The following is a 20,264-nucleotide window of genomic DNA, read 5'->3' as shown; positions in this document are numbered from 1 at the left end:
CGGGCTCTATGTCACACACCTGTCACCATTGTTACAAGCACCTGTGCATCATCACTCACCTGGACTCCATCATTACCTGCCCTATATATGTCACTCCCTTTGGTTCCTTCCCCAGGCATCATTGTTTCTGTTTCCTGTCTGTGCGTTGTGCGTATTATGTTTATTTTATTTATTAAAACACTCACTCCCTGAACTTGCTTCTTGACTCTCAGCGTGCATCGTTACACTGTATTAGGCCTTAGTGAATTCTAGCTACTTTGTGCCCTAGCAACTAATATGTAATACTGTGAAGACATTAGTTTATTGTAAAAGCTCAAATGTTGATATGAATACCTGTCATTGAAATTACAAAGTCATTTGTGGAATCTTTGGTTTCTACATTGCGTATATTCCCTATTGTTCTATTGAGATGCATTATATAGAAAATTGTACACTGTCTCTTTAAAAAGTTTGCGATTTAAAAAATGCAAGAGATCTGACATTCATTCATTACTATGATCATTGATCTCTTGAAGAAGCTATCCCTTTTCCTTTCTTGCTTTGCCCCCAAACATCCGATGAGACGGATAACAAAAGCAGCTCATCAAATCTGAAGAGGGAATAAGAGACGACTGCACCTGGCATTTCAAGGTGCATATTATTGTATGGCTACCATGGCAACTAGACAGAATGGATGTCAATATAGTGAGGTCCATCAAACATGCCAGTTTATTCAACACATGCCATACACACACATATACACACAATCCACCAATCAAGAAACTCTCTCCACCGGTTGGTAGAAGACTTCATTTGTACCCTTCACAGAGGCACCAGTTACTTGTTGGGCACTGAAGGAATGTGTGTGGGTGTTTGTGTGTCACACACAGTATGTAAACTCTGTCGTCATAATGCGCTGTGTGCTGATAATGACAGCAATAGGCTGTTCTCTAGTTGGAAACAGAAAGGTAAACACTGCACATTGCTGCTCATGCTCCCAGGTGATGTTTATTTATAACAACGTTTCCACCTTTAGGTCAGGCATCCATATCCCAGGTGGGGGTGGAAGGTCCTATATATAGGGGCAGTACTCAGTGACATCACTTCCTGAAACAAGAGGTCAAAAATGTTTCACATACTGTAGTTTCACAATATTAACATTCAATGTATCCAAATATATGATCATACACAAGGAAAGTGATCAATATTTACAGTAATATACATACACACATACAATAATCAATTAGGACAGGGAACGATATGTAAACTAGAGGCCGTGGCGTACTGAGGTGAGTGTGATGTTAATCCTCTGTTACACAATATCGGTGATGAGTGATGACTCTTAACTTTTGGCCTGGTGTTGTGTGTGTGTGTGTGTTTGTGCATGTGATTCTGTGGTGTGTGGATTAGGTCTGGTTGGGTTGACAGGGCTCTACAGGGACACCATTCTATTCACACATGCGCCTAAATATCTTGCTGTGCACCTGAAATTTTTATTTAGAATTTCGAAAAAGCTTTATTACCTCAAATATATTTCATTGTGCTCCTAAATTTCTTTGAGTGAACCTACATTTTTCCACTAGCACCTACATTTATCCACTGCACCTACATTTTTCCACTAGCACTACATTTTTCCACTAGCACTACATTTTTCCACTAGCACTACATTTTTCCACTAGCACTACATTTTTCCACTAGCACTACATTTTTCCACTAGCACTACATTTTTCCACTAGCACTACATTTTTCCACTAGCACTACATTTTTCCACTGCACCTACATTTTTCCACTAGCACTGCACCTACATTTTTCCACTAGCACTGCACCTACATTTTTCCACTAGCACTGCACCTACATTTTTCCACTAGCACTGCACCTACATTTTTCCACTAGCACTACATTTTTCCACTAGCACTACATTTTTCCACTAGCACCTACATTTTTCCACTAGCACCTACATTTTTCCACTAGCACTACATTTATCCAAAAGCACCTACATTTTTCCACTAGCACTACATTTTTCCACTAGCACCTGCATTTTTCCACTAGCACTGCACCTACATTTTTCCACTAGCACCTACATTTTTCCACAAGCACTACATTTTTCCACTAGCACCTACATTTTTACAATAGCACTACATTTTTACACTAGCACTACATTTTTACACTAGCACTACATTTTTACACTAGCACTACATTTTTCCACTAGCACCTACATTTTTCAACTAGCACTACATTTTTCCACTAGCACTACATTTTTCAACTAGCACAATTTTCCACTAGCACTACATTTTTACACTAGCACTACATTTTTCAACTACCACTACATTTTTCAACTAGCACTACATTTTTCAACTAGCACTACATTTTCCCACTAGCACTACATTTTCCCACTAGCACTACATTTTCCCACTAGCACTACATTTTCCCACTTACTTCCTTGTAAAAAAAGGTTAACATACAGTAGAATCCAGGTTGAGGGACACATGGGGACATAAAACTTGGAGACATATGACCACAGGAGTTTTCATACCAGCTGCCTGTTTAACAATACAATATGGCAGAGAGACACAGATGCCGGGATGCTGGACACACACACACGCACGCACACACACACACACACACACACACACACACACACACACACACACACACACACACACACACACACACACACACACACACACACACACACACACACACACACACACACACACACACACACACACAGGCATGCACACACACACACACACACACACACACACACACACACACACACACACACAGGCATGCACACACACCCACACACACACACACACACACACACACACACACACACACACACACACACACACACACACACACACAGGCATGCACACACACACACACTCACACACTCACACACACACACACACACACACAGGCATGCACACACACACACACACACACACACACACACACACACAGGCATGCACACACACACACACACACACACACACACACACAGGCATGCACACACACACACACACACACACACACACACTCACACACACACACACACATACTCACACACACACACACACACACACACACACACACACACACACACACACACACACACACACACAGGCATGCACACACACACACACACACACACAGGCATGCACACACACACACACACAGGCATGCACACACACACACACAGGCATACACACACACACACACACACACACAGGCATACACACACACACACACACACACACAGGCATGCACACACACACAGGCATGCACACACACACAGGCATGCACACACACACACACAGGCATGCACACACACACACGCAAGTTTTCACATGAATCTTGTTCTGGACGCAGCTCTGCAGAGTCACTAGCTGGCATGCCACAAATTAATACAAATCTGATTTTAACCCTAACCTTAACAGCACTTCTCACCCTAATGCCGAACCCTAACCTTAAATTAAGACCAAAAAGCTCCATTTTGTTTTCATGAATTTTTTCAATATAGCCAATTTTGACTTTGCAGCTGGCCTATCTAAGGGGAAATCGCTCAGTTCTGCCTCCAGGACAAGACTCATGACAATAAACGCCAATCTGCCAGTGACACACACACACACAGCAGGCACGCACAGCGACGTGACTCAGTGCCAAGATCTCTCTCACTGAGCTGTTGAAGGATGGGACACGTTCTTTCGTTTTTCAGATAACAATGAATAGTTCTGTCCAGATGTCTCAATCCCATTCAGCCACCTACAAACCCCTGGACAACCCCCACCAGTGGAATACATCAAACCCTTTAGTCTGCCCTGCCTGACCAGTGTTTCTACCAATATTCACTTAGCAGCATTTTGTTGTAATATTTTAGTTAGTCATATAGCATAAGAACATGGCATAATGTGTAGAATTGCAGAAAATGTGCTTTAAAAGTGTGTGCGCGTGCGCTTGTACGTTTGTGTGTCTAAAAGCTAGAGGCAAGATCTGTCCACTGGTTCTCTGCTCCTGAGGAATCTAAGGAATGCTTTAGCTCTGCAGGCCATCAGGCTGTGTCTCACACACACACACACACACACAGTGGACACACACACACAGTGGACAAGTGTAATGATGTGGACTTCTTTTAGTGTGCAGATACACTATGTTAAGGCACATTGTAACAGTACATTACCCCGCAGATACACTATGTTAAGACACATTGTAACAGTACATTACCCCGCAGATACACTATGTTAAGACACATTGTAACAGTACAGTAACACTGCAGATACACTATGTTAAGACACATTGTAACAGTACATTACCCCGCAGATACACTATGTTAAGACACATTGTAACAGTACATTACCCTGCAGATACACTATGTTAAGACACATTGTAACAGTACATTACCCTGCAGATACACTATGGTAAGGCACATTGTAACAGTACATTACCCCACAGATACACTATGTTAAGACACATTGTAACAGTACAGTAACACTGCAGATACACTATGGTAAGGCACATTGTAACAGTACATTACCCCGCAGATACACTATGGTAAGACACATTGTAACAGTACATTACCCTGCAGATACACTATGTTAAGGCACATTGTAACAGTACATTACCCCACAGATACACTATGTTAAGGCACATTGTAACAGTACATTACCCTGCAGATACACTATGTTAAGGCACATTGTAACAGTACATTACCCTGCAGATACACTATGTTAAGACACATTGTAACAGTACATTACCCTGCAGATACACTATGTTAAGGCACATTGTAACAGTACAGTAACACTGCAGATACACTATGTTAAGACACATTATAACAGTACATTACCCCACAGATACACTATGGTAAGACACATTGTAACAGTACATTACCCTGCAGATACACTATGGTAAGGCACATTGTAACAGTACATTACCCTGCAGATACACTATGTTAAGGCACATTGTAACAGTACATTACCCTGCAGATACACTATGTTAAGACACATTGTAACAGTACAGTAACACTGCAGATACACTATGTTAAGACACATTGTAACAGTACATTACCCTGCAGATACACTATGGTAAGACACATTGTAACAGTACATTACCCTGCAGATACACTATGGTAAGACACATTGTAACAGTACATTAGCCCACAGATACACTATGTTAAGGCACATTGTAACAGTACATTACCCCACAGATACACTATGGTAAGACACATTGTAACAGTACATTACCCCACAGATACACTATGTTAAGGCACATTGTAACAGTACATTACCCTGCAGATACACTATGTTAAGACACATTGCAACAGTACATTACCCCGCAGATACACTATGTTAAGACACATTGTAACAGTACATTACCCTGCAGATACACTATGTTAAGACACATTGTAACAGTACATTACCCTGCAGATACACTATGGTAAGACACATTGTAACAGTACATTACCCCGCAGATACACTATGTTAAGACACATTGTAACAGTACAGTAACACTGCAGATACACTATGTTAAGACACATTGTAACAGTACATTACCCTGCAGATACACTATGTTAAGACACATTGTAACAGTACATTACCCCGCAGATACACTATGTTAAGACACATTGTAACAGTACAGTAACACTGCAGATACACTATGTTAAGGCACATTGTAACAGTACATTACCCTGCAGATACACTATGTTAAGGCACATTGTAACAATACATTACCCTGCAGATACACTATGTTAAGACACATTGTAACAGTACATTACCCCGCAGATACACTATGTTAAGACACATTGTAACAGTACAGTAACACTGCAGATACACTATGTTAAGGCACATTGTAACAGTACATTACCCTGCAGATACACTATGTTAAGGCACATTGTAACAGTACATTACCCTGCAGATACACTATGTTAAGACACATTGTAACAGTACATTACCCCGCAGATACACTATGTTAAGACACATTGTAACAGTACAGTAACACTGCAGATACACTATGTTAAGGCACATTGTAACAGTACATGTACACACAAATACATACTGTACTTATACACTCTTAGACAAAAAGGTGCCATCTCGGCTGTCCCCATAAGAGAACCCTTTGAAGAACCCTTTTTGGTTCCAGGAAGAACCCCATTTGAGTTCCATGCAGAACCCTTTCCACACAGAGTTCTACATGTGTAACCGATGTGAAATGGCTAGCTAGTTAGCGAGGTGCGCGCTAATAGTGTTTCAATTGGTGACGTCGCTCGCTCTGTGACCTTGAAGGAGTAGTTATTTTGATTTGAGATATAGATGACTCTCTGTGTTTATATACTGAGATATAGATGATGACTCTCTGTGTTTATATACTGAGATATAGATGATGACTCTCTGTGTTTATATATCGAGATATAGATGACTCTCTCTGTTAATATACTGAGAAATAGATGACTCTCTGTGTTTATATACTGAGATATAGATGATGACTCTCTGTGTTTATATACCGAGATATAGATGACTCTCTCTGTTAATATACTGAGATATAGATGACTCTCTGTGTTTACAGTGCCTTGCGAAAGTATTCGGCCCCCTTGAACTTTGCGACCTTTTGCCACATTTCAGGCTTCAAACATAAAGATATAAAACTGTATTTTTTGTGAAGAATCAACAACAAGTGGGACACAATCATGAAGTGGAACGACATTTATTGGATATTTCAAACTTTTTTAACAAATCAAAAACTGAAAATTTGGGCGTGCAAAATTATTCAGCCCCCTTAAGTTAATACTTTGTAGCGCCACCTTTTGCTGCGATTACAGCTGTAAGTCGCTTGGGGTATGTCTCTATCAGTTTGCACATCGAGAGACTGAAATGTTTTCCCATTCCTCCTTGCAAAACAGCTCGAGCTCAGTGAGGTTGGATGGAGAGCATTTGTGAACAGCAGTTTTCAGTTCTTTCCACAGATTCTCGATTGGATTCAGGTCTGGACTTTGACTTGGCCATTCTAACACCTGGATATGTTTATTTTTGAACCATTCCATTGTAGATTTTGCTTTATGTTTTGGATCATTGTCTTGTTGGAAGACAAATCTCCGTCCCAGTCTCAGGTCTTTTGCAGACTCCATCAGGTTTTCTTCCAGAATGGTCCTGTATTTGGCTCCATCCATCTTCCCATCAATTTTAACCATCTTCCCTGTCCCTGCTGAAGAAAAGCAGGCCCAAACCATGATGCTGCCACCACCATGTTTGACAGTGGGGATGGCGTGTTCAGGGTGATGAGCTGTGTTGCTTTTACGCCAAACATAACGTTTTGCATTGTTGCCAAAAAGTTCAATTTTGGTTTCATCTGACCAGAGCACCTTCTTCCACATGTTTGGTGTGTCTCCCAGGTGGCTTGTGGCAAACTTTAAACAACACTTTTTATGGATATCTTTAAGAAATGGCTTTCTTCTTGCCACTCCTCCATAAAGGCCAGATTTGTGCAATATACGACTGATTGTTGTCAAATGGACAGAGTCTCCCACCTCAGCTGTAGATCTCTCCAGTTCATCCAGAGTGATCATGGGCCTCTTGGCTGCATCTCTGATCAGTCTTCTCCTTGTATGAGCTGAAAGTTTAGAGGGACGGCCAGGTCTTGGTAGATTTGCAGTGGTCTGATACTCCTTCCATTTCAATATTATCGCTTGCACAGTGCTCCTTGGGATGTTTAAAGCTTGGGAAATCTTTTTGTATCCAAATCCGGCTTTAAACTTCTTCACAACAGTATCTCGGATCTGCCAGGTGTGCTCCTTGTTCTTCATGATGCTCTCTGCGCTTTTAACGGACCTCTGAGACTATCACAGTGCAGGTGCATTTATACGGAGACTTGATTACACACAGGTGGATTGTATTTATCATCATTAGTCCTTTAGGTCAACATTGGATCATTCAGAGATCCTCAATGAACTTCTGGAGAGAGTTTGCTGCACTGAAAGTAAAGGGGCTGAATAATTTTGCACGCCCAATTTTTACATTTTTGATTTGTTAAAAAAGTTTGAAATATCCAATAAATGTCGTTCCACTTCATGATTGTGTCCCACTTGTTGTTGATTCTTCACAAAAAAATACAGTTTTATATCTTTATGTTTGAAGCCTGAAATGTGGCAAAAGGCCGCAAAGTTCAAGGGGGCCGTATACTTTCGCAAGGCACTGTATATACTGAGATATAGATGATGACTCTCTGTGTTTATATACCGAGATATAGATGACTCTCTCTGTTAATATACTGAGATATAGATGACTCTCTGTGTTTATATACTGAGATATAGATGATGACTCTCTGTGTTTATATACTGAGATATAGATGACTCTCTGTGTTTATATACTGAGATATAGATGATGACTCTCTGTGTTTATATATTGAGATATAGATGATGACTCTCTGTGTTTATATACTGAGAGACAGATGATGACTCTCTGTGTTTATATACTGAGAGATAGATGATGACTCTCTGTGTTTATATACTGAGAGATAGATGATGACTGTCTGTGTTTATATACGGATATATAGCTGATGACTCTCTGCCTTTATATCCCCCCCCCCCCCCACACACACACACACACTGGCCCTGGCACACATGCAAGCACGCACCAACCCTGGCACACGTGTACACACACACAGGCACGTGCATACACACACACATGCACACACACACACCTATGGTCTTCTCCTGTCCTCTTCACTAATGGCCTTTCGTCTTTAGGGAAAATGGTTAGAACAGAGGGGTTTCCTGACTCCTCTCCTCTCCTCCCCTTACCCTCTCCTCCCCTCCCACCTCCTCTCCTCCCCTCCCCTCCAGGTTGGCACATTTATAAAAAAAAATAAACAGAAATACCTTATTTACAAAACTATTGAGACCATTTACTATGAGACTCGAAATTGAGCTCAGGTGCATCCTGTTTCCATCATCCTTGAGATGTTTCTACAACTTTATTGGAGTCCACCTGTGGTAAATTCAATTGATTTAGACATGATTTGGAAAAGCACAAAACTGTCTATATAAGGTCCCACAGTTGACATTGCATGTCAGAGAAAAAACCAAGCCATGAGGTCAAATTAATTATCCGTAGAGCCCTGAGAAAGTATTGTGTTGAGGCACAGATCTGGGGAAGGGTACCAAAACATATTGGCAGCATTGAAGGTCCCCAAGAACACAGTGGCCTCCATAATTCTTAAATGGAAGAAGTTTGGAAGCACCAAGATTCTTCTGCGAGCTGACCGTCCGGCCAAACAGCAATCGGGGGAGAAGGGAAGTATGCTTAGGATAACATGTAATATGTTTTTTCTTTCAGTGTCACAATAAGGACAACCTGATTTCTCCTAAATGTATTTCCTTCTAAATGAAGAGTATCTCTAACATCTCTGCCTATAAAAAAACAAAGTGTTTCTTGGTTCAACCCAAGTCCTCTTGATGTTTGAGAAGGAAATGGGATGTCACTGAACGTGTAACCATTGGTTATTATCATCCTTCTGCGTAATATCTTTGTTATTCTCATCCTTCCGTGTAATATCCTGGTTCTTACCTTGTTCTGGTCAGTCCAGTACAGGAAGTAGCCCTGGGGGTCGACTCGTAAGGTCACAGGGGTCACCGTAGTAGAGTCCTGTAGAGAGAGAAAGGTACCATTTGTGAGAGAGGGAAAGGTGTGCGTGTGTGTGTGTGTGTGTGTGTGTGTGTGTGTGTGTCTGTGTGTGTCTGTGTGTGTGTGTGCGATAGAAAAAGTAAGCTTATGGTATAGTAAGCTGCCGTACATGTTATTGTCTGTGAGAGACACCTACGCACACACACACAGATTGGCAGCCCTAGGCCAGGGCCGTCTTTACATAGCAACTGCAGATATTATTGGCTGTTTCTATAAAAAGCTGTGGCGTTTCTGTCCGTAGTCGCCAGCCCAGCGCTCAGCTGAACAAACTGGATGATTATCTTCCTGTATGTCCTTCCTTACCCTGAAGAATCACACAGGATTATATACAACACCACTGAACACACTTTTAAACCATTGTTGCATCACAGAACCAAACCTAATGGTTTTCTGAGAAAAAATGATATAGATCTACGACTGTATGGTATTGATCTATGACTGTATGGTATAGACCTACGACTGTATGGTATAGACCTACGACTGTATGATATAGACCTACGACTGTATGGTATAGACCTACGACTGTATGGTATAGACCTACGACTGTATGGTATAGACCTACGACTGTATGATATAGACCTACGACTGTATGGTATAGACCTACGACTGTATGATATAGACCTACGACTGTATGGTATAGACCTACGACTGTATGGTATAGACCTACGACTGTATGATATAGGTCTACGACTGTATGGTATAGACCTACGACTGTATGGTATAGACCTACGACTGTATGGTATAGATCTACGACTGTATGGTATGACCTACGACTGTATGGTATAGATCTACCACTGTATGGTATAGATCTACGACTGTATGGTATAGACCTACGACTGTATGGTATAGACCTACGACTGTATGGTATAGATCTACGACTGTATGGTATAGACCTACGACTGTATGGTATAGACCTACGACTGTATGATATAGGTCTACGACTGTATGGTATAGACCTACGACTGTATGGTATAGACCTACGACTGTATGGTATAGATCTACGACTGTATGGTATAGACCTACGACTGTATGGTATAGATCTACGACTGTATGGTATAGATCTACGACTGTATGGTATAGACCTACGACTGTATGGTATAGCTCTACGACTGTATGGTATAGACCTACGACTGTATGGTATAGATCTACGACTGTATGGTATAGGTCTACGACTGTATGGTATAGGTCTATGACTGTATGGTATAGGTCTATGACTGTATGTTGTTCATTATGTTGAAGGATGTGTTCTATGACATCATGTTATGGTGCAGATTATATACAGGTAACTGCCAAAATAAAGGAAACACGTGTAAATTAGGGATACAACATATATTGAAAGCAGGTGCTTCCTCAATGGTGTGGTTCCTAACACAATTCATCTGGATCTGGGAAACTGGCCCTAGATGTCTAGTATTTATTATACTGTATGTCTAGGATCTATAGCTGTCTGACTGGGGGCAGCTCTGTCATCTGCTAATCGTATCGATCCTACTCTATTACAGAAAGCAGACGGACGGACGGACAGACGGAAGGAGGTGGGGAGGGAGGGAGAGAGAGAGATGAAAAGAATGAATGTGTGAGAGACACTTAGGCAGATAGCAAAAGTGATAAACAAAGAGGGACCTGGAAGAGGCAGACAGACAGACAGACAGACAGACAGACAGACAGACAGACAGACAGACAGACAGACAGACAGACAGACAGACAGACAGACAGACAGACAGAACAAGAAAACATCCATATGCAAGATGGTGAAAATGGTTTGTGAGAGAATTTTAAGCACTTGCTATGGTGACGTTTGCTATGGCAACAACGATTCGTTGTGACTCTGTAACAGATTCAAGAAGGATTGATTTGGTCAACTTACACACGTGAAGAACATGCCGTGACTCATGACAAATCAGAGGGAAGATGCACTATATCAAGTCCTGGTATATAGAGTTGATGACAAAAATTAGATATTAAGACTATGGCAATGGTTGTAGTGTTTGTCACCGATTGACAAAAACGACTTTCCCATTACTCCTGAACTTCACGGAGGATTGATGGATTATGTTGCAACATCAGGCTGAGAGAGTTAAAGATGGTTGGTGGCCATTGACAATCTGCTTAATGATGTGAAAACAGCCATTTTCACAAGCCTGGTAGAACAAGCCTGATCGCTGCGTTCATCATTGTACTTCACATGGCCATCTTCTCCTCTTCTTCATGTACCAACTCTCCCTGGCCACAGCTACACACACATGAAGTCATTATGACTTTCTCAGAGGCTATCATTGGGGGGGGGGGGTGACTCACTGACTCTCACTCTCTGGGTCTGCATTCACACACATCTCAGAGGATGGACTAGTCTTAAGAGCTAAAAGGTTTTCTCAATTTCTTTCCGACAAAATCTTACACCAGGGAAGGAAATCGCCATCATTACAAGGAGTTTTTCCAATTTCGGAGTAATTGTGATCGTTAAGAGGTTTTGTCTCAGCTCTCCTTTGAGTGAAGGGACAGAGGGAAGCAGGCAGACAGAGTTGGGACAGCCTCCGTGGACTGTGGATCCACCCCTCACAGTGGTGTTCCATACCATTAGCCATAGCCTAAAAATAGGGATTGTTCTGATTGCTTAGCTTCTGCATTATAACAATGTCTGGGTGATTAGCAGTACAGACAGATGGAGTTTACGAAGTAAAATGGTCTTCAAACCCACAGAAAGGATTTGGTATGAGAAATACTTGATAAAATCTCTTTCCTGCTTCCTCTCTTCTTCTCTGTCTTTCTTTCCCTCCCTTCCCTCTCCCTCTCTCCCCTCTCCTGCCCTTCCCTCTACCCTCCCTTCCCTCTCCCTCTCTCCTTCTTCCTTTCTCCTTGCTCTACAACACTTGTGTCAGACAGTGTACATATGTAGGATCTTAATTTGATCTATATTGTCACAGCAAAATAAACCTGAACCATTTGTCCCTAATGTTGCTTGATATGTGATCAGGCTATTAGCTGGCCAACAGTAAGCTACATGAAAAGTATGGTACTGTTGATATAACTGTGTGATAGGACAATTCTCAGCAACAAAAGAGTGATCAAATTAAGATCCTACATCTGTAATACAATAACTGCATTCTGGCCACTCCATGCCATCTCCACCATGCTGAGAGGATTTTGTTTCCATCTCGGCTCAATATCGTACCAATCACTCCACTCTCCTTGCTCCACTGTTTGGTCATGTATGGTCTAGGTTCCCCATGGTTACCATGACACTTATTTTCTGACATCCAGCTGAGACAGGGGAAAGGTTTTGATTTCGAACTTACTGGATGATCTATATCTGTCTGCCTCTGTCTCTCTATATCCCTTCTGTCTCTTCTATCCCCTCTGACTCTCTCTATCCCCTCTGTCTATCTCGCTCCCCTCTGTCTCTCTCTATCCCCTCTGTCTCTCTCTATCCTCTCTGTCTCTCTCGCTCCCCTGTCTCTCTCTCTATCCCCTCTGTCTCTCTCTCTATCCCCTCTGTCTCTCTCTTCCTCCTCTCTCTCTCTGTCTCTCTCTCTATCCCCTCTGACTCTCTCTATCCCCTCTGACTCTCTCTATCCCCTCTGTCTCTCTCTCTCCCTCTGTCTCTCTCGCTCCCCTCTGTCTCTCTCTATCCCCTCTGTCTCTGTCTCTCTCTCTATCCCCTCTGTCTCCCTCGCTCCCCTCTGTCTCTCTCTCTATCCCCTCTGTCTCTCTCTCTATCCCCTCTGACTCTCTCTATCCCATCTGTCTCTCTCTCTCCCTCTGTCTCTCTCGCTCCCCTCTGTCTCTCTCTATCCCCTCTGTCTCTGTCTCTCTCTCTATCCCCTCTGTCTCCCTCGCTCCCCTCTGTCTCTCTCTCTATCCCATCTGTCTCTCTCTCTATCCCCTCTGACTCTCTCTATCCCCTCTGTCTCTCTCTCTCCCTCTGTCTCTCTCGCTCCCCTCTGACTCTCTCTCTCCCCACTGTAGCTCTATCCCCTCTGTCTCTCTCGCTCCCCTCTGTCTCTCTCTCTATCCCCTCTGTCTCTCTCTCTATCCCCGGTCTCTCTCGCTCCCCTCTGTCTCTCTCTCTCTATCCCTTCTGTCTCTCTCGCTCCCCTCTGTCTCTCTCTCTATCCCCCTGTCTCTCCCCTGTGTCTCTCCCTATCCTGTGTCTCTCTATATGCATGTGTGTGTGTGTGTGTGTGTCAGGAAAGACTTGGTGGACTGTGGGGTCTGGAAAGTGGCCATGGAAGAGGTCCCCACCCTAATCCGAAAACTACAAAAACACGGCTAGCACACGATAACACATCAACATGGGGAAACACACACACCTCACACCCCTCACAACATACCACCATATACAGACGGAGAAAGGAGAGATAGAGAGAGACAGAGACAGGAGAGACAGGAGAGAGAGGAGAGAGAGACTGAGAGACAGGAGAGACAGGAGAGAGAGGAAAGAGAGACTGAGAGACAGGAGAGACAGACAGGAGAGACAGGAGAGAGACAGAGAGACAGGAGAGAGAGGAGAGAGAGACAGAGAGACAGGAGAGAGAGGAGAGAGACAGGAGAGACAAGAGAGAGAGGAGAGAGAGACAGGAGAGAGAGACAGGAGAGAGAGGAGAGACAGGAGAGACAGGAGAGAGAGACAGAGAGACAGGAGAGAGAGACATAGAGAGACAGGAGAGAGAGGAGAGAGAGACAGAGAGACAGGAGAGACAGGAGAGAGAGTAGAGACAGGAGAGACAGGAGATACAGGAGAGAGAGGAGAGACAGGAGAGAAGGGAGTGAGAGACAGAGAGACAGGAAAGAGAGACAGAGAGAGACAGGAGAGAGAGGAGAGAGATACATTTTTAATTGCTATTAAAGACTCATTCATGTGTATGTATAAAAAAGGTAGTTGCGTATTAGACTGACACTGTGACGATGTTTGATGCCTATCAAAATATGTGAATACACTGTCATCGCTTGTTTGCGCTGCTCTGCTACAACGACAATGATAACACCGCAGTATCAGGCAACAGTTCCGCTATAGCAATCACCATCACACAGTTGGCAGGTGCACACAGTGGCATTTCCAACGCAGATTCCACCAAATACTCCGTTGTTAATTGGCTACTTGACAATTGTATGTTATTTATTTAGGCTCCCTAGAAGGAAAAAAAACGTAAGTTGCAAACCTTTTCTTTCCACATGACCATGCTGTGTGGAAAATAAAACAAGTTGTTTTAGCTATGAGAAATATCTATGAGAAACGCTTTGCAGTAAGTAGCCTTCTTTTAATGTAGGCTAATCTTACCCAGAGACGATAGGCTTCTAGCAGAGCCGTGCTAAACAGCGGTGCGCAATACATTTTAATCAAGGTCATTTAGCTGCTACTGACTGGCGTGGGTATTGGGTATTACAATAGAGGCTGGTGATAGGCTACCAGTATACAACTCATTCAACCCGAGGTTTATAACGTTCAATTGTATAGTTTTGTAGAGATTCAGGTGGATCTGTATACCGTTTTGAAACGATTATGGATTCAATATCACACTATTGTGTCAGCTTTCTCTGTTACACGGTTAATTCAAGGCAATGAGCAATCTGAAAAGGCACGCACGCATGCGCACGGATTGCGCACACATACAGAAACATACATGCACGCACACCATGAAATGTAAACCAAACATTCGAATTAACTGTGTTGTTTCCACGTTTTAGATTGTCACACAACTATAGCGCTTTCATATCACCAGCCAAAAGGCTATAACCGAGGTAAAGCGATAGTTTACTATTCCCTTAAAACAGCCAGTTGAGACTGTTGCACTGTGGCAAATGCATAACACATGCGTTACAGTGCCGTGGTAAATGTGTAACACATGCATTACAGTGCCGTGGTAAATGCATAACACATACGTTACAGTGCCGTGGTAAATGTGTAACACATGCGTTACAGTGCCGTGGTAAATGCATAACACATGCGTTACAGTGCCGTGGTAAATGCGTAACACATGCGTTACAGTGCCGTGGTAAATGCATAACACATGCGTTACAGTGCCGTGGTAAATGTGTAACACATGCGTTACAGTGCCGTGGTAAATGCATAACACATGCGTTACAGTGCCGCAGTGCTGTGGTAAATGTGTAACATATGCGTTACAGTGCCGTGGCAAATGCATAACAAATGCATTACAGTGCCGTGGTAAATGCGTAACACATGCGTTACAGTGCCGTGGTAAATGCATAACACATGCGTTACAGTGCCGTGGTAAATGCGTAACACATGCGTTACAGTGCCGTGGTAAATGCATAACACATGCGTTACAGTGCCGTGGTAAATGCATAACACATGCGTTACAGTGCCGTGGTAAATGTGTAACACATGCGTTACAGTGCCGTGGTAAATGCATAACACATGCGTTACAGTGCCGTGGTAAATGTGTAACACATGCGTTACAGTGCCGCAGTGCTGTGGTAAATGTGTAACACATGCGTTACAGTGCCGTGGTAAATGCATAACACATGCGTTACAGTGCCTTGGTAAATGTGTAACACATGCGTTACAGTGCCGTGGTAAATGTGTAACACATGCGTTACAGTGCCGTGGTAAATGCATAACACATGCGTTACAGTGCCTTGGTAAATGTGTAACACATGCGTTACAGTGCCGTGGTAAATGCATAACACATGCGTTACAGTGCCGTGGTAAATGCGTAACACATGCGTTACAGTGCCGTGGTAAATGCATAACACATGCGTTACAGTGCCGTGGTAAATGTGTAACAAACATTGGCTACACAAAGGACAGTGACAAACCCGTCCACTCTGACAAAAAAATACTCACATCATCCCATTTCATAAATTTGTTGCCCTTTCTCAGGCTCTCGCTCACAAACACGGGCTTGAGCTGCAGCGCGTGAACTCCTGGCTGAGCTCCGGCCATTGACTCATCTACTCTCAACCGACAGCAGAAGAAACGGTTTTAATTCCTTCGCCCTTTCTCTCCCTTTCGCCTTCTTTCCTAAACGAAATTACCCTTCTGATGAGAAGAACTGTAGACTGACCAAAACCCCACTAGTGTTGGTAGTATCTAATCCCCGCATGGGTTAGCGGGTCTTTGCTTTGAAGCTCCAGGCGCAGCGGAGGGACCTAGTGAAGTCCGCTGGTGACGAGAGGGAGAGAGAGAGACTGAATGAGTGTGTCTGCACTCCCATTTAAAAACAGTTAATGCGGGGGACGAGTTCAGTGGCTCTATGTGATCTAGCGCCTCCCTGCGCTCAAGGCATCTTGGATAGTAGGCAACACACACACACACACTAACACACACTAACACACACACACACACACACAACGAGAGAGCGAGAGAGCACTGTTACACAAGTGAGATAAGTGGCCAAATTGACCACAAGCACTCTTGGATGTGTGATGATGTTGACTGACAGTTGGAAGGATAATTATTGTAAACAATATGTAACAGATGTTTTAACTCACAGATTATTTTATGGACAAGATGTTGCACCTCCTCTAGTTCCACTGTCACCTGACGGAACTGTACTGAACATAGAACATAGTGCATGATGCTTTTCCATGGGGATTGTTTCAGATGAAGAATGTGCTACAGATGTGTTGTGTCTATATTATCAGCACACAACTGATCACAACTTCAGATGACTCAAAAGACAATTATCTCCAATTCTATATTATTATTTATACCTTGAAGTGTTGTCCCTCTCTCCTTGATTTGATTGGAGAAGACATTTCCCATCTCTTTGATGGTGACAGTCAATGACTGGTCCTCCTCCATCACTCTACCCACTCACGCTGCAAGTACTTCTTAAGAGAACTGCAGAGAAGAAAACTCCTTCTGAGAGGGCTGGACTGTCAGTCATAGTCACAGTCACAGAGACATGGGTCAAAAGCTTTTTGGAGTTTTGACTTTGTTGTCAGAAAGAAGGGTCCTTCGGGGTATCAAAACGCCCACACCACTTCCTAAAATGTCCTAAAAGGAATGTACCAATATTCATACTGACGTTTTCCTCTTGGTGGTCAGTGGACACTCCAGCTATCAAACTTGTCAAACTCGTCAAAACTTTGACTGACAGATTTCATGTCTGTGTGAAATGGAAGTGGTGCTGGCTTCTTGTCCCACGTCAATAATGATTGATTACTCCTGACACACACACCTCTGGGACTATGTGTATGCGCGTGCCTGTGTGTGTGTACACGTGTGCCAGGGTTGGTGCGTGCTTGCATGTGTGCCAGGGCCCGTGTGAGTGTGTGTGTGTGTGTGTGTGTGTGTGTGTGCGCGTGTGTGTGTGTGTGCATCTTTCAAAAGGCTATTTTGTTAACAGCAGCACTGCGGGCAAACAAACATGGATTTGAAGTCAGTTGTGTGTCCTTTCAATAACCCACAGCCTCATGTCTGATGTAAAGCTTTATTACACACCAAACAAAGAAACTACATTGCACTCAGCTTATTAAAACACAGATCTACCATAAAAATCAACCACTTATAGTGATCAGAAACCATATAGCAAAAGATCTCTACTATTGTAAATAGTTAACTTTTAAGAGTCAATCTGTTAGAAGAATCAAATCGCCAAGGGTGGATGAAATTATATTAAGAACAGTGCGCTATATGGCTTTCTTGTAGTATAATTAAACAAGAAAGCCCGCGGGGGTGTGGTATATGGTCAATATACCACAGCAAATGGCTGTTCTTAGAAACAAAAACAAACCCCTGAGGAGCCTTATTGCTATTCTAAACTGGTTACCAACCTAATTAGAGCAGTAAAAATAAAGATTTTGTCAGAGCCATGGTATACGGTCTGAGATACCACGGCCACTTTATTATAATCATTTTACGGGTGCTTATATTTGTCCTATTACACACAAGTTTGTAATGGAATTGTGTTTCTTGCATATCCCAACTCCCCCAGAGACACCTTCAGGGAGTGGGTTCAAGGCCAAGGTCACCATTGTACAGCACTCCTGGAGCAAGTAGGGTTGAGTGTCTTGCTCAAGGGCACAGCAACAGATTGTTCACCTTGTCAGCTCCGATATTCAAAATGGTGTTACTGGCCCAGCGCTCCAACGACTAGGCTAGCTCGTATTGCTCTCTTCTACCATAACTGTCTAACACAAAAATAGTGTGGTAACATTTCTCTGAAAAGCACAGTAGTACACTCCACACCACACACAAGGTTGCACCAGAGGGCAGGGATCATCAAGCACTAGATTCAGCTGCACACCACATTTTTCTGGACTGGATGGTCAGGGGGCTAGAAAATTATTTAAAAAATATGTTTTAGATTGCAAATTGACCGCAATAAGTCCAAACAGATATAACATTTGATGAAAACATAATGCAAACCTTTCTTACATTTGAAAACATGATGCGAACCTTGTTTACATTTGTGTACAATCACATACAGTGCATTCAGAAAGTATTCATACCCCTTGACTTATTCCACATTTTGATGTGTTTCAGTCTGAATTCAAAAAAGATTCAATTGACTTGTTTTTCTCACTCATCTACACACTCATCTACACACTCATCTACACACACTGTAACGGCGTTCTTCGTTTGTCGAAAGAGAGTCGGACCGAAATGCAGCATGGTGGTTAATCATGATCTTTAATGAAGAAAACGGCGATACATGAAATAACTTATAAATACAAAAACAACAAACGGAACGTGAAACTTATTACAGCCTATCTGGTGAACACTACACAGAGACAGGAACAATCACCCACGAAATACAAAGCGAACTCAGGCTACCTAAATACGGTTCCCAATCAGAGGCAACGAGAAGCACCTGACTCTGATCGAGAACCGCCTCAGGCAGCCAAGCCTACACTCGACACACCCCTAATCAACCACAATCCCAATGCCTACAAAAACCCCCAATACGACAACACAATAACCCATGTCACACCCTGGCCTGAACAAATAATTAAAGAAAACACAAAATACTAAGACCAAGGCGTGACACACACATCTACACACTCATCTACACACTCATCTACACACTCATCTACACACTCATCTACACACTCATCTACACACACATCTACACACTCATCTACACACTCATCTACACACACATCTACACACTCATCTACACACACATCTACACACACATCTACACACTCATCTACACACTCATCTACACACACATCTACACACACATCTACACACACATCTACACAGACATCTACACACACATCTACACACTCATCTACACACACATCTACACACACATCTACATACACATCTACACACAATACCCAATATTGACAAAGTCAAAACATGCTTTTTTATTTGTAGCAAATGTCAGGAAAAGGAAATACAGAGAGATCTCATTGACATAAGTATCACACCCCTGAGTCAATACTTTGTAGAAGTACCTTTGGCAGTGATGACAGCTGTGAGTCTTTCTGGGTAAGACTCTAAGACCTTTCCACACCTGGATTGGTAGTGATGACAGCTGTGAGTCTTTCTGGGTAAGACTCTAAGATCTTTCCACACCTGGATTGGTAGTGATGACAGCTGTGAGTCTTTCTGGGTAAGACCCTAAGACCTTTCCACACCTGGATTGGTAGTGATGACAGCTGTGAGTCTTTCTGGGTAAGACCCTAAGACCT

The 20,264-nt window shown here is 42.8% G+C and overlaps 1 protein-coding gene across 1 annotated transcript in view; it reads right to left on the bottom strand.

Moving 5' to 3' along the window:
* Positions 1-16,814, bottom strand: part of LOC109884894 (1-phosphatidylinositol 4,5-bisphosphate phosphodiesterase beta-1) — a 241,621-nt gene extending 224,807 nt beyond the window's left edge. The window contains exons 1-2 of the mRNA XM_031800167.1: positions 16,462-16,814; positions 9,537-9,614 (exon numbers count right to left, since the gene is read on the bottom strand). Coding sequence (XP_031656027.1) covers positions 9,537-9,614; positions 16,462-16,560 — 177 coding nt within the window. The 5' untranslated portion in view covers positions 16,561-16,814. The remainder of the gene's footprint in view (positions 1-9,536; positions 9,615-16,461) is intronic.
* Between the last annotated feature and the right edge of the window lie 3,450 nt (positions 16,815-20,264).

This window comes from Oncorhynchus kisutch, linkage group LG21, assembly GCF_002021735.2.
Source record: "Oncorhynchus kisutch isolate 150728-3 linkage group LG21, Okis_V2, whole genome shotgun sequence".
Classification (NCBI taxonomy): Eukaryota; Metazoa; Chordata; class Actinopteri; order Salmoniformes; family Salmonidae; genus Oncorhynchus; species Oncorhynchus kisutch.
This window is presented reverse-complemented; position numbering and strand designations above follow the sequence as displayed.